The sequence below is a fragment of the Canis lupus genome, chromosome 25 (genome assembly GCF_011100685.1).
Source record: "Canis lupus familiaris isolate Mischka breed German Shepherd chromosome 25, alternate assembly UU_Cfam_GSD_1.0, whole genome shotgun sequence".
Taxonomy (NCBI): Eukaryota; Metazoa; Chordata; class Mammalia; order Carnivora; family Canidae; genus Canis; species Canis lupus.
This window is the reverse complement of record NC_049246.1, coordinates 24,119,649-24,135,992: the sequence shown is the minus strand read 5'-3', so window position 1 is coordinate 24,135,992 and position 16,344 is coordinate 24,119,649. Positions and strand designations below refer to the sequence as shown.

Sequence of the window (16,344 nt, the reverse complement as noted above, 5' to 3'; positions counted from 1 at the left end):
TCAGGCTCCCTGCATGGAGCCTGCTTCTCCCTCTGCCTGTGTCTCTGCCTCTCTCTCTCTCTCTCTCTCTTCTCCTTCTCTCTCTCTCTCTCTCTCTCTCTGTGTGTCTCTCATGAATAAATAAAATCTTTTAAAAAAATAAATAAAATCACATGAATGTTAAAGGTAAATAAAACAGATGTTTTATTTAGAGACAGCTTTGGACTATGCCCCATATCTTAGGGGGTATACATTGACTAGTGACCATCAGAAGTAATTTCAGAAAGTCCTTTATGCTACAAAAATTAAATTTTTGCTAAGTGCCAGCTATTATTTAGATTTGTAGATGCAGTAATAAATAAGTCGGATTTGTCCTCTTGGACAAATATTCTAACAAAAGTGTAATAATTACAATCAAATACTTATTTATAAAATGAACCCTTCTAAAGAGGAAAAGTATGAAGGGCTATACAATGTATTATTATGGGGAAATGGTTGAGAAGTATCATACCCTGTGTGAGCCTAAGAAATACCATTTGATGTCAATAAAAGTGACATTATTTAAGGGACGCCCCGGTGGCTCAGTTAATTAAGATTCCCACTCTCAGTTTTGGCTCAGGTCATGATCTCAGGGTCATGAGATTGAGCCTTGCAGTGGGCCCAAGCTGGGTATGGAGCCTGCTTGGGATTCTCTCTCTCTTTCTGCCCCTCCCCAGTTGCACACTCTCTCTTAGTAAAGTAACATTATTTAACTGAAATACACACTTGGAGGTCCCTGTTATCTATTTAGTATATAATAAATGCTACTGGGTTGGTCTAAACAATTTTAGTAGTATTTAGTCTCTCTTAATATCTACACAATAATAAGTTAGAATATGTTTTTCAAATAGTATGACCTCCTACAAAAATACATGAAGAATTGTTTAAAAAAAAAACTAATTCATTATTTCATCAACCTAATGCGATTTGATTGGGCTTTATTTCCTCACTGAATTAATTGATATTAAAATCAGATTAAATAATACAAGCCTTATATCCTTTCTGGAACAGTGCATAGGTCAATAAGAAAATAATCAGTAAACCTCTTTCATTTTCTACTTGGTACAGACTCTCTTTGAGGGAGGAAAAAAGCATTAAGGATTCAGTATCTCTATTTATAAATGACACATCCGCATGAGAGCATCTGTGAAGAAACAGTGGCTTTTGAAGTGTTCCCTTATTACTGCAAACAAAACCTCATGAGAAAAAATAGTATTTGGGGACGCCTGGGTGGCTCAGTGGTTGAGTGCCTGCCTTCAGCCCAGGGCATGACCCTGTAGTCCTGGGATCGAGTCCCACATCAGGCTCCCTGCATAGAGCCTGCTTCTCTCTCTGCCTATGTCTCTGCCTCTCTCGCTCTCTGTCCCTCATAAATAAATAAATAAATAAATAAATAAATAAATAAATAAATAAATAAATAAAATCTTTTTTTAATAAATAAAATCTTTAAAAAAATATTTGAAAAAAGCTAAATATTTAATGGAATTTAATAGATAATATTATTGTATATTCCCTCTTCTGGAAATAACTTTTATAATATGAAATTAAGTTACATTCTTTTAGAAATGAATGCATAACAGAAGCACACAATCTTCTTTATATTACCAAATAAATGTAAAAACATGAATGTTCACATACTTTATGTAACTTTTTCTGACTAGGTCAATATATTTTCAAAAACAAACATTTCATTGAATCATATTAATAAAGAGATCTTTATTTTTTCAACAGCTTTTAGCTACAAGAAAAGATAAGCTTTTACTAAAAATTTATTATTTTTCTTAACACTGTCTTACAATTGAATGAACTGGGTACTGTCATAATCCCAATTCTATAGCCAAAGCACCAGCGTTTAGAGGGATCAAGGAGCTTAAGGTTACATTATCAGAGCAGTAGTGCCAGGTTTTGAATAGGGCCAGTCTTGCTCTAGCATCTAGAATCTTAATCACTACATTATTCTTAAATATGAGCACCATCTAATATATCTCCTTTTCAGAAAATAAACCTTTACTCATATGGGACACATGATTGTACACTTCAGCAAGTTCATATAAGCTAAATGCTTACTGATTTAATAATTTCTGTATTTTTATATTGGCACTTTATAACCTTTTTCTTCTTATGAATCTGAGGATAAAGTTGACAGTAATACTAATAGCTCATCTCTTCTTGATAAAATTTCTCTTTTTCTCTTCATAATCCAGAGGCATGCCTTGAACATTTTTGTTTGCTGGGATTAAGTACTAATCATAAAGGATTATTAGAGAATGGGAAGCTATATGGAGAACCCAAACAATGAGCAACAACTACTAGAGAAAGGGAAGGACAGATAAGAACATTCACAGATCAGAGATCCCTGGGTGGCTCAGCAGTTTGGAGCCTGCCTTCGGCCCAGAGCATGATCCTGGAGTCCTGGGATGGAGTCCCACATTGGGGTCCCTGCATGGACCCTGCTCCTCCCTCTGCCGGTGTCTCTGCCTCTCTCTCTCTGTCTCTCATGAATAAATCCAATCTTTTTTTTTTTTTTTTAAAAAGAACATTCACAGATCGTCTTGAAACTTTAACGTCCTTATAGTTGTTAATGGATAACACATGAGTTCTTTCCAAAAGAAAGCATTTTTGCAAAATATTATGACAGGTGCTTTTAAAAATGTAAATAATCCCATCAGTAAAGTATTATAGGCTTTAAAATGATTTTCCCAAAATGAAAAAATAATCAAATTCATATATTTTTTTAAAAAATTTTATTTTATTTTTAAAAGACTTGATCCCCAGACTCCAGGATCACGTCCTGGGCCGAAGGCAGGCGCTAAACCACTGAGCCACCCAGGGATCCCCTCAAATTCATGTATTTTTAAATCATTTTGCATTAACAGCCTAAGCCTAACTTTCCTCTTAAAGATTTGAAGAGAAATTAATATTAGAAAATCATAGTAAATTGGGGTGCCCGGGTGGCTCAATCAGTTAAGCATCTGACTCTTGGTTTTAGCTCAAGTCATGACCTCAGGGTCATGAGATTAAGCCCTGCATAGAGCTCCACACTTAGCGTGGAGTCTGCTTGAAATTATTTTCTTCTTACCTCTCCCTTCTCCTTTGCTCCTCTCCCTCTCCTCTGTTCCTCCCCCTATTCCCACTCTTTCTCTAAAACAAATAAATAAAATATTTTTAAAAATTATAGTAAATTGGCACTGATTTAACTTCTCCAATTTACTTCTATAGAATGGTATCAGGACACCTGGGTGGCTCAGTGGTTGAGCATCTGCCTTCAGCTCGGGGCATGATCCTGGGATTCAGGATCTGTCCCGTATTGGGCTCCCTGCAGGAAGCCTGTTTCTCCCTCTGCCTATGTCTCTGCCTCTCTGTCCCTCATGAATTACAAAAAAAAAAAAAAAAAAAAAAAAGAATGGTCACCATAATGGGTTCATCTTTGCAGAGTGGTATTATTTGGAGAAATATGTGGCATATATGTATGTGCCCCCTATACTTTAAGAACTTTACAAATAAAAGCTTATATCAGGATTATTCTGATACCAAAGTCAGGCATGGATAGTATGAGAAAACTCCACACCAATATACTTACAAATATACATGCAAAAATCTTCAACAAAATATCAGCAAATCAAACCCAACAACACATTAAGAGAATTGTACACCATGACCAAGTGAGATTTATCCCAGGAATGCAAGGGTGGTTCAACATAAGAAAACCATTTGATGTAAAGTACCACATTAATAGAGTAGAGGGGCTGGAAAAACACATGATCATCTCAATAGTTACAGAAAAAGTATTTGACAAGATTCAACACCATTTCATAATAAAAACATCCAGAAAACTAGGAATAGAAGGGAATGTCCTTAAGATGATAAAAAGCATTTACGAAAAATCCAGAGCTAACATCATACCCAAAGGTGAAAGACTGAAATCTCTCCTTCTAAGAAAAAGAACATGACAAGGATGCCTGCTTTTACCACTGCTATTCAATATTGTACTGGAAGTCCTAGATAGAGCAATTTGGCAAGAAAAAGAAAGAATATCCAAATTAGAGAGGAAGAAGAAAAATTATCTCTATTTACAGTTAACATGATTCTATATAAAGAGGATCTCATAGAATATATAAAAATACCACTAGAATAAAAAAAAATTCAGCACAGTTTAGAGGCCAACACACAAAAGCCAATTGTGTTTCTATACATCAGTAATGAACGATTCAAAAAAGAAATTAAGAAAACAATTCTATTTATAGTAGCATCAAAAAGAATAAAGTATCAGAAATAAATTTAATCAAGGTGGTAAAAGACACACTGGAAATTATATAACATTGCTGAAAGAAAATTTTAAAAACCAATATAAATGGAAAGACATTCCATGTTCATGGATTGGAGTACTTAATATTGCTAATATGGCAATCTCAAAGTGATCTACAGATTCAATGCAACCTTCATCAAAATTCTAATGGCCATTTTGGCAAAAATGGAAAATAAAACAATTCTCAGATTCATATGGAACTACAAAGGACCTCAGATAACCTAAATGATGTTGAAAAAGGGAAACAGGTAGGAGGACTCACACTTCCTGATTTCAAAACTTTACTGCAAGGCTATAGGACTCAAAGAGTATAGTACTGGCATAAGAAAGGAATATAAGCCAATGGAATAGAATTGAGAATACAGAAATAAACCCAAACATCTATGGCAAATTGATATTTGACAAGGGTGCCAAAACTACTCAGTGAAAAAAGAACAGTATTCAATAAACAGGGCTGAGACAACTGGATAACCACATTCAAAACAATGAAGTTGAACCTCTACCTCACTCTACATACAAGAATTGACTCAAAATGAGCAAATGACCTGAATTTAAGAGCTATGTTAAAAAAAAAAAAAAAAAAACCCTAGAAAAAATAAGGGTTAATCTTCATAACCTAAGATCTGACAATGAATTCTTAGATCTAACACCAAACTATGAGTAACAAAAGAAAAATAAATTAGACTATATAAAAACTAAAAACTTTTATGCACCAAAGAAGATTATGAAGAATATGAAAAGGCAATTCACACACTGGGAGAAAATATTTGTAAATCGTATATTGAATATGGACTTAATATCCATATCCAGGGACGCTTGGGTGGCTCAGCGGTTGGGCACCTCCCTTCAGCTCAGGGCATGATCCTGGGGTCCCAAGATCAAGTCCCGCGTCGGGGTCCCTGCATGGAGCCTGCTTCTCCCTCTGCCTGTATCTCTGCCTCTCTCTCTCTGTCTCTCATGAATGGATAAATAAAATCTTTAAAATCCATATCAAGAATAAAAATCTCCTGCAATAAGAAGACAAGCAACCCAATTAAAAAAAAAGGATTTTAAAAAATATTCTCAAAAAGAAATATTCTCTAAGGAAGACATACAAGTGGGCAATAAGCACATGAAAAGATATACAATATCACTGGTCATTAAGGAAATGAAAACCAAAACTATAATGAGCTATCACTTCACACCCAGTAGGAAGACTTTAATTAAAAAAAAAAAAGAAAAGAAAAAAGAAAAGGAAATACAAGTATTGGCAATTTGGAGAAATAGAAACTCATACATTGCTGGTGGGAATGGAAATGGCACAGCCACATGGAAATCTGGAGGTTTCTCAAAAAGTTAAATATAGAATACTATGTGATTTAACAATTCTACTCCTAGTTATATACCAAAAGAAATGAAAACATGTCCACATAGAAATTTGCACACAGGGCAGCCCAGGTGGCTCAGCGGTTTAGTGCCACCTTCAACCCAGGGTCTGATCCTAGAGACCCAGGATCAAGTCCCGAGTCCAGCTCCCTGCATGGAGCCTGCTTCTCCCTCTGCCTGTGTCTCTGCCTCTCTCTTCTCTCTGTGTCTCTCATGAATAAATAAATAAAATTAAAAAAAAAAAAGGAAATTTGCACACAAATGTTCATAGCAGCATTATTAATAATAAAACTTTATGTAGAAATAATATAGAGCTTTTTATTTGTAAGAAATATATTTCAGGTATTTTTAGCCTTTTCTTCAATGTTCAATAAAAAGTAGTTCTACCAAATAATTGACTTATTTTCAATGTTCAATAAAAAGTAGTTCTACCAAATAATTGACTTATTTCTTGAGTACCTGCTAGTCATTCTGTTTTCTTCCTTCTACCTCAGTCAATTTTGGATTCTTCTAATACTCTAATGTTAAAAGTAACCTGTACCCTTATAGAGATATGAGTTTCCATTTACTTTTTTTGGTTCAGACCTAAGTGTGAAAAAGATTTTTAGTGAATTTTTTATACCCAAAAGCAAATAATTAAAATTTTTATATAAACCTGACTTTTACATTGCAGCATTTTGAGTTCCTGAGCTATGATGAAGTTCTTTGCTTTTCATGTTTTAAATTGCTCTAACAAGGATTTAATTTCAATGGATAAATAACACCCAGAACTCATTTTCACTTTTTATCCAACTACATTTTAGTTTTTTTTTTTTTTTTAAGTTTTTTTATTCATTCATGAGAGACACAGAGAGAAAGAGGCAGAGACACAGGCAGAGGGCAGCCCCCGTGGCTCAGCAGTTTAGCACCGCCTTCAGCCTGGGGTGTGGTCCTGGGGACCCAGGATCGAGTCCCACGTCAGGCTCCCTGCATGGAGCCTGCTTCTCCCTCTGTGTCTCTGCCTCTCTCTCTCTGTCTCCGTATCTCTCATGAATAAATAAATAAAATCTTAAAAAAAAAAAAAAAAAAAAGACACAGGCAGAGGGAGAAGCAGGCTCCACGCAGGGAGCCCGACACGGGACTCCATCCTGGGTCTCCAGGATCACACCCCGGGCTGAAGGCGGCGCTAAACCGCTGAGCCACGGGGGCTGCCCTATCCAACTACATTTTATGCAAATAATTAACCGTATGAAATTAACATTGTTAGTCAAAGATTATATTCATAATCAGCTAATTTAATGTAAGCAAATGGTTTCAAGCTTCTTTCACAAGAATGGAGTGTTTTTGTAGGAAAAAGTAAGACTATATGGTTTTATTTAAAAAATTAACTTTTTACAGATTATAGATTTAGATAAAAACATGTAGAAGTAATACTTTCTTCAAATAAACTTTATCTTGTAGCTATGTGGTTCCCTTTCAGACAGCTAACATAAAACTTCTCACAGAGATTTCTAGAATGCCAAAAACGAGAGAATTCTATAATATCAATTATTATAGTCTCTGTTCATCAATTAAGTGCAGTTGACCCTTCAAGAACATGGGTTTGAACTATGCGGGCCCACATATATGCAGTATCTTTGCAATGCAATACTGCAAATATTTTCCTTATTATTTCAAAAACATTTTTTCTCTAGCTTACTTTTAAGAATACAGTATATAACACATATAATATACAAAATGTTTATTAGTTGTTTGTTATTGGAGAGGCTTACTGCCAAGTGTAGGTTAGTTGTAGTTAAGTTTTGGGAGAGTCAAAAGCTATATATGAATTTCCAACTATGTGATTGTTAGTGCTCCAACACCTGCATCATTCAAGGGCCAAATGTAAATCTTCAAATGGTTATAGCAAGAACAAAGACTAGTATTTTATTTTTCACCTTATTTTCTAGTCACCCAGAACACTTAAAAATACAGACTAACCTTCTAATGAACCACTACTTTAGATGTAACTACGTCAGTGGTTCTTCACCATGAATGATTTTGCTTCCCAGGGCATGTCTGGCAGCATTTAGTGATAGTTTTGTTTGTCACACCTTCAGAGTGCTCTACTGTGGACTGCAATGATGCTGCTAAAACTACAACACACAGGACAGCCTCCCATGGTAAAGAATTATCAGGCCCAAATATCAACCTTTGAGAGAAATCTTGAGCTACATTAATGTTCTGATCCATTTTCAGCCTAAAATCTGCACCATGATCAAGCATATTAACTAAAGCTGTTGTTGTTTTGATGTCATAAGCTATAAATTTGATTTGCAATTATGAGAACTTTAATAGAAAACTGATAGAGGATGAAATGTAAACAAAAGTAGAATATAAATCAAGTCAGAGCTATATCTGAACCAAAATTTAAAGATCTTATTAAATTTCTATATCTCTCAACATACTAGTTTTACTTTGCAATGTAAACAGTACAGGACATGACTGAAAATTAAAGGGTGCTGCAGAACTTCTATGTTCATGCCGTATAAACACCTTTTCTCTAAGATAAAACTTAAAGAAACAAGTAAAACTAATTCTACATTATTTCAACTTTCAGCACTGTGTTTATCTTTGCTGGCACATTAGTCTTTGTTGGAAGAAGGTAGGCATATAAATTAAATCCTTTGATCTTCCTAACTTTATCAAGTAATGATTTTAAAAAAAGGAAATAAAAAAGAAACTGCACTCCAGTGGAAGTCTATTTTTCAAACCTGTTATCACCAAAAAGCACTTTAAAAAATAATGCTAATTTTTAATTCCAAATGAGATTGTCCCAGAGAAAGCAAATGTGCTGCATTTGCTACTTCTCTTAACCTTCATTTCTTGAAATTTAAAATTAAAAATAAAATGTGGGAACAAAGTGATCTTTACATTAAACTCTTAATTAAAACTAGTTTTAAAAAAATCAAATTTCACAAAATAAATACACTGAAACAACTATAATAGTAATCACCTTTATTTAAAATATTTTTTTAATCTAGGAAAGCTCATTTTACACGAGTTTCCAACTAATTATTAGAGTCAGAAACAAAGAAAATAAAACCAGAGAAAATCCTCTGTAAAAAAATACACAAGGAACATTTCTACATGTGAAAAAACAGTAAACAGTCTTAACATCTGAACATCCAAGTCTTAGTCTCAATTCCACCTCTCCTAGTGAACACCACTATCAACCTTGAGATCTGATTTGTTCTTGTCATTCTTCACTGAGTAGATGAAATATGTTAAGGTGTCTTTTTCATTCACTGGAATAGACCTAAAGTGGCAACCAACTATCTAAAAAAACAAAACAAACAAACAAAAAATTGAAATTGAAATTAAATTATAGATATTAACAGTTATTATACTAGGTAAAAAACACTTTTATCAAAAGAAAAAGTGCTATAAGAGCTATTTCCTTTAAATAATAAACTATTTACAAAATACCAACAAGATGAAAAGCATATAATTAAGATATTACGAACAAGAGAGAGGGTGATTTCACAGGACCCTCCAACCTACTCAATTAAAAAGACATTAGAATGTGTTATTTCCTTTTATTTATTTAAATTTTATAACTAGAATCTATATTAAAAAGTAAATATTTTAAAACTTTAAATATGAATGAAATAAAACAAAATCTAGACCCTACTCACAGGAAAAGGATAAATAAATATTTAAGTTGAAAAACTGTTGGTACTGTAGAAACAAACCATAGAATATCTTACAAATATATTTGCTACAATTTATATTCATTCATTCATTGGCAGTACTCTCTGTTAAGGTTCCTTGAAAGTTTGTCTGAATAAATATGGATAGAAAATGCGAGGAAAGAGAGACATTCGCTGAAGAATGTTTATCTGCTTTCTGGCTTTTTCTTTATGCTAATCTAACACTACAAAACCAAGAGAAGTACAATGGACTAAACAGGGGTATTGATATGCCTATCTAGAATGTAAAGACAAAAAAAGTCTTAATGAAAATGTTATTCATACGATAATTAAGAGATTTAAGGAAGACAGTTACCTAACTCTGGAATCATTCCTAAGTGAACTATTAACATTCATGGCCATTTGGATTTTTTTCTCATTTCTAAAGAAGAAAGTAACTCTAGAAATAATATAACTTTTTAAATATCAGATTATCAAATATTTCAGGTGTGACTAGTATACTTAAAAAATATGTATTACTGACCCTGTACAACACAGGTTTGAACTGTGAGGGTCCACTTACACACTTTTTTTTCAATAAATACAGTATTGTAGATGTATTTTCTCTTTCATACGATTTTCTTAACATTTTCTTTTCCTTAGCCTACTTTATTGAGATTACAGTAAGAATAACTATAACACATATGACATATAAAATATGCTAACAGACTATGTTATTAAAAAAGCTTCCAATCAATAATAGGCTATGAGTAAGTAGTTAAGTTTTTGGGGAGTCAAAAGTTATATGCAGATTTTTGACTATGCCCCTAGTCAAAAATGCATTGTTCAAGAGTCAATTGTACTTCATATGTAACATTTAAAATAATCAGTTTTTGAGTTCACATTTGTCCCAAAACAAAGGTACCTTCCACTTGATTAGTATCTGTATATATATAGATACAGTTTCATCACAGTAAATACCCATGTTTATCTTTTATTAATATACTATACAATCCAAAAAGGGCTATATTTTTTAAATCAAATTTAAAGAAAAACTGAATTTTTGTTGCTTGGGCAAGAAGGAAAGAGGAAATTCTGGCTAAAAAGTCAGTATATTATATCTTAACGATGTTAAAAAAGCATTCTGCCAAAGAATTGTACCTTCTGTATCTTTTACCTTATTCGATATGCGCATTTTAAAAAACACTGCATTACTAAACACAAGCTGAAAAATATGAGAAAACTGACTTATATATTTACATTTCTATTCTGTTGAGTAGATTAAGTATTTTTACTTAAAATGATTAAAGTACAAATACATAAATCTGTAAATGCCTTGATTCACAGATTTCTTGGTTCTTTATTAACTCCTGAAAACACACATATTTCAAAATTTACAAAAAGACTAAAAGTTTTATATCAAAGCAAACTAAATAAAACCTTGGATAAAAGTCTTTGCATCTGGGGTGCCTATGTGGTGGAGCTAATGAAATGTATCCCTTCAGCTCAGGTCATGATACCAGAGTCCCGAGTCCCTCTCACTGAGCTGCCATCAGGCTCCCGGCTCAGCAGGAAGTCTGTGTCTCCTCCCTTTGCTCTTCTCCCTGCTCATGCTCTCTCTCTCAGATCTCTCTCAAGTAAATAAATAAACTCTTAAAAAAAAAAAAAAAACTTTGCATCTTCCAGATGTGAAGGCATAGATGCCTCTAATAAAACAAGCTAACATCACCAAAGACAAATTCTGAAATCGTTAAATCAACAAGTTATAGGAATACTATTTATGGGCTAATCTGTAGACCTAATCCATCAAAAACTCAAAAAATTTATAATAAAGACAACAAAGCTTATCAATTTCTTTTATTATGCCTCAATAAGGTATTCAAAAAATGCTTCCTGAGTGGAATTTTAAAACCAACAGATTTCTAGAATGAGAATTTAAAAATTATTACCCGCTATTTCTGAAAGCCAGTATTAAAAGATATTTAGAAAGCTACATACAATCCACTGAGTGGTTGTTACATAAAGCAATTTAAGAGACAGACAAACATTTCTAGGAAACTAGATTCTTCCACAATAGATTTTTTATTAACTGATCTTTCTAACTGAGCTGTATTGTTATACGTACTACATTAACAATTTCATTAGCCTTTAATAACTTTTTTATATAAACAGGCTCATTTAAAACTTCATAAATACCTCAACAAGTTGTGCTTTATTAAGTCCTGGTCTGGTTGATAGTTTGAAGTGTCTTTTGTATCTCCGAAGTGTATTTACTTGTAATTGGTATAAATCAACCTAGAAAAAATAAACATGTAAGAATTAGTTCATGCAATTTTTAAATTGTTATCTTTGATATGCATAATAGCATTTCAATTTTGGTACAACAAAAATGTAATTAAGTAACAAAAATTACATTATTTAATTAATTCCATTCCATTACTTCTTTTACATAATCAAAACTACAAATATATAGAGCACTTCAATCTTTTGAAGGTAAATACTGAGAACTGGGAGCAAAAAAAGAAGGCAATAGAGGTATAAGCATTGTGAATTGAAAACATAAGTCAAACTACAACTGCCTATTAATTGGCTATATTTAATTTTGCTTTCATTTTCAGATTTTTCGCATTAAGTATTTTTAAAATTTGTTCCTATCTTTTAATAGAAGTTTCAGAATGGAATACTTAGGATTTACATTTAACATACAGAAACTTTACCTCTGGCGTATCGATATCTTGAACAGGTGAATCTCCTCCATCATCATCACTCCCTTTTCTCTTTCTTCTGTTTCGAACACTCTGAATTAAGTTTTTATGATAATCACAAATGTAAAGATGCCTTGCCTAAAACAAAAAAGTTTCACAGACTACTTATTATTATGTAACGTGTCTACGTATTAGTAAAATACATAGGGCACAGTGAATTATTAAAAATAAAAAGTCAAAATAGGCCATTGTTAAGACAACAGCATATTTCTATGCTTAAGTCCTGTATTCAGTTAGAACATACCGTGTCTGACAATAGGGTTAAGAGGATTGGAGAGTGGGGTGGGGAGGAGTGAAAGGAAGGAAGGAAGGGAAGCAGACAAGCAGAATGAGAAATTGCAATTGTCTGGATTTTTTAATTAAACTGTAGTGAGGGTGAATTAGATTTGTTAGGTCACGCTGTTTTTTTAATAAGTGGAAAGATGATGTTGCCCACAATTCTGCTACTGACAGTATTTTCTCTAAAGAGCACATTTTAGTAGCTTCATATCCTTTCTCAGTACTCAAATTATAATCCAGATACAAAACTATCCATTTTTACAAACGAGCTACCGATTTCATATACTACTTATATTTACATCTGAATTACAAGCTTCTGAGTATTTAATGAATGTATTTGTCTGTATTACGTTTTTTTCAACCAAAGGCAATGTGAAACTATTCAAGTTTACTTGAGAAGTGTCTCCCAAGCATGACTGAAGAACTCTTTAACAGGCATAATAGATCACAAACTTTGCAAAAGCTTCAATTAAATGTAGTCTTGAGCGCTGTATGGTAACATCTGAAATACTGGGCTGCATTATTAACAGTTTAAACTCCTTTAAAAAACAACAACAACAAGCGATTAAAGACTAAGGCTTTGAAATTTAACTTGTAAACGAAGTCCAAGTTAAAATTATGCAGGGCGTATGCTAGGTTCTGGCATCTTGTTATCCATTCACCGCCAGCCAAAACTCCGCAAAGTGCCAATGGTTGTTTCTGAAAACCTCACAGATGGTCAAAGAAACACAAGAAACGGACGTGTACAACAAGGACGGTAAAGGAAATCCGGATGCTGCCGAAGGGGTGGCAGCGCCGCAGAGGCAGCGGGCTCCCCACATTCCCGGCAGCTGCGCTGGATGCTGGCGGCGTCCACCAGCCCGGCGGTCTGCACCGCGCGGGGTGAGCTCGGCTCTCTTCCCTCCGCAACCCGGCGGACGAGCAGAGGAGTCGGTCTCCACCGCGGCACCAGGGCCTCGCTTGCAGGACTACACTTTTGCCTACAGCCGGGGGTTGCTCCCCGGGGCCACGCGCCAGCTTGGGCAGCAAAACAAAGGAGGAGCGGACAGGCTGCAAGAAAACTACTCCGGGCCCTCCGAGCCGCGGTGCTCTTTGTTTCGTGTCCCGACCTCAGGGAAGGAGGAAGGGGTTGGACGGCGAGCAGGGCGGACACCCGGAACGGGGTGGGGGTGCGCGGGGGTTGGGTAGGAAGGGTGGGGGTGGGCACGCGAGGGAGAGGAGGCGGGGGGGGGGCGGGGGGAGCAGCGGACCCGCGGCCGGCTGGCGTGGGTCTGCGGGGGAGGCGGTCCGAGTTGCGGCGACTTTGTGGTTCGCGTCCTACCCGAGACCACGCGACGGGCTCGCGCCACAGCCAGGTCTAGGGGACCCCCGAACCGTCCGCCCCTGAACCCCGGTCGGCACCGCTCCGGGAGCCCCAGAGCAGGGCAGGGCATGGCCGTCCCGCCGTCACTCACGCTCTTCTCCAGCTCGATTTTCACCTTCTTCTGGGAGATGCTCTTCTGGATCCTCTTGCTGAAGCTGGCGTTGCCCGCCGCCCGGCCGCACCGCTCTCCGTCCTCCCGCAGGCAGCACAGCTGTCCGGGGCCCGGCCCGGCCGCCCCCGGGGGCCCAGCAGCCGACACCGCCCCGGCACCCGGCACCTCAGCCCCGGCGCCGGCCCCTGCCCCGTTCCCGGCCGAGGCGGCCGCGGCGGCGGCGGCGACCACGGCGGCCACTGCGGCGGCCGCGTCCCCGCCGCGGCTCATCTCCTCAGGCGTGAAGCCATTCATGTCTCCGCGTGCCGACAGAAACCCCCGCTCGGCTCGCCGCTCCCCCTCTCTGCGGAGACTCCGGGGTCTCCGCGGGGTCCCTCAGACACCTGACCCCGCCGGGGCGATTCCTCCAGCGGCACCGCCACACACCAGGCGTCCCGGTCTGCTGTTGTCCGCTGGCGCCGGGATGGGGGACAGCGTTTGGGGTCAGAAGCCAGAACCGGGCGGCGCCAGGAGTTAGGACTCCGGTCACTGTCACATGGAGACGCTTCAGCAGTTGGACCCTGGCGCCTCCGCCTCCCTCCGGCCCCCCGACCTGCGCACGCGCGACGAGCCCTCTCCTGCCCCGCCCCTTCCACTGTGTGGCAGGGCACCATGGGAATTGTAGTTCTTTGAGGGGGAATCACTCTGAGTTCCACCCCGAACTGGGCGCCTTGGAACTACTTATGCTAGCATGCATCGCGCGGCGACGGGCAGGGCTTCGGCTGCTAATTTATTTATTTATTTATTTTAAGTCAGTGGGAAAACAGGGGCGTGTGGTTAGGGGTGGTGATGTTTTCTCGCTTCTAGTCTCTCCCAGGAAGTTGCTCCGTCTTTCGCTACCGGGATTCTGCAGTGTTGGCGTTCTACTAGACAAAGCGGCCACCCCGCTCCTGAGGCGAGGCGCAAAATGTTCTGGGCGGGAAGCTAGGAGGGAAGGTGCGGCGTGAAAAAGTTTCGGGGCCGTTTTCTTACTGTGGAAAAAGAATTTTTGGTGTGGCCATGCTTTTGTGGGACACCCAAACCAAGGAGAACTCGGGGAAGCTGGCGCTCTTCGGGTCCGGGAGATGCCGCAGGTCCCGGGTCACAGTTCCATTCATTGACACACCAGCTGAGGCAAAAACGCCCTTCCGACCTCGACCGTGACAGGGCCGCTTCCCAAGTGCCTCAGCTGAAGGCCGTTTTTAAATCCTTGCACGTTCCTGCGAAGATCGGGTTTCATTTTGGGGCGATCAAAGTTGGCCGCTTCCTGCGGTGGAGCGGCTTCTTTCCGCCTCCACCCCCACCCAACCTTCACCGTTTCTCTTCTAAAGGCCCTAGAGAAAAGTGGGATCCAGGACCCTGTCCAGGGGGACGTGGAGCCCCGATATAGTTAGCGTGAGTGCTCCTCGGAAACTTCCCGGCGTTCTCTCTGCGGAGTGAAAGGCCAGAAAGAACCCGCATTTCCTGGGGTATCCGCCCGCGCCTGTGCGTGTAGAGTGCGTGCGTGCGTGTGTGTGTGTGTGTATCCGCCCGCGCCTGTGCGTGTAGAGTGCGTGAGTGCGCGTGCGTGCCCGTGGGCGCGTGCTTGTAGGGGGCGGGGCCGGGGAATGGAGCGGCTGATAGGAGCGCGTGCGCCTTTGCCGGTTGCTGCGCGTCACTGTGACTGTATCGGATGTGTCCTGTTTAGCCGTCCTTTGGCTTAAATAAAAATACGAACCAGGTTCTTTTGCAAGTTCTTTCAGGCTTGCTGAGTGAATTTAGTGATAGATGATTTTTTAAAAAAACCTAAATGTCATCTGCCCTGAAATTCAAAGCCATCCATTCCGTCTGTGCTTTTCAGTTCTAGGCTATGGCAAAGGGAAAAACAAAAAACAAAAACAAAAACAAAACGTTAAGATATTATTACGTAAATTGAATGAGCAAAAGGAAGATGCTGCATGGTAAGTATGTTGTGTTACCCTTTTTATTTTTTAAGATTTTATTTCTTCGTGAGAAACAGAGAGAGAGAGAGGCAAAGACACAGGCAGAGGGAGAAGCAGGTTCCCTGCAGGGAGCCCCATGCGGGACTCCATCCTAGGACGCTGAGATCGTGACCTGAGCCCAAGGTAGATGCTTAACCACTGAGCCACCCAGGTGCGTCTTGTGTTTTGTTTTTTAAGCTGCACTCTCCAGTAGGGTGTCTGATAGCCCAATGTGCCTATTGAAAGCTTGAAATGTGGTTATTTCTACTGAAAAACTGTTAATTTAACTTTAAATTTAAAAAACAGATTTCAGTTATTGTAAAGACTTCAAGTGTGTTTGGAACAGCTTAGATACATGAATACATTTTTTTTTCTATCTAAATTTTGTGAAATCTAAACTTAGAACCCAAGTTGAGATGTGCTGCAAGTAAGAACTGCTGACAGGATTTCAAAGACTTAGTACTAGAAGTTTTTAAAAAACTATAATGAATGGCTCATTGATACTTT

At 38.2% G+C, this 16,344-nt stretch overlaps 1 protein-coding gene across 2 annotated transcripts; it reads right to left on the bottom strand.

Annotated features, from left to right (window-relative positions):
• Positions 1-8,648: 8,648 nt before the first annotated feature.
• SAP30 (Sin3A associated protein 30) lies at positions 8,649-14,467 on the bottom strand. 2 transcript variants are annotated; one of them, XM_038573602.1, is made up of 4 exons: positions 13,862-14,467; positions 12,057-12,182; positions 11,536-11,634; positions 8,649-8,986 (listed from the first exon to the last, which is right to left on the bottom strand). In XM_038573602.1, exons 1-4 carry the CDS (start codon positions 14,150-14,152, stop codon positions 8,864-8,866), a joined length of 639 nt encoding a protein of 212 aa, XP_038429530.1. In that variant the 5' UTR covers positions 14,153-14,467; the 3' UTR covers positions 8,649-8,863. The 2 variants fall into 2 exon arrangements, with proteins under 2 accessions (XP_038429530.1, XP_038429529.1); XM_038573601.1 differs by having other exon boundaries at positions 13,838-14,466.
• Positions 14,468-16,344: the final 1,877 nt, after the last annotated feature.

Coding starts and splice junctions, on each gene's coding strand:
- SAP30 (XM_038573601.1), bottom strand. CDS start 14,152: ATGAATGGCTTCACGCCTGAGGAGATGAGCCGCGGCGGGGACGCGGCC. Junction 12,183..13,837: donor AAATCGAGCTGGAGAAGAGC/GTGAGTGACGGC, acceptor TTTTTGTTTTAG/GCAAGGCATCTTTACATTTG. Junction 8,987..11,535: donor ATAAAGCACAACTTGTTGAG/GTATTTATGAAG, acceptor TTGTTTTTTTAG/ATAGTTGGTTGCCACTTTAG.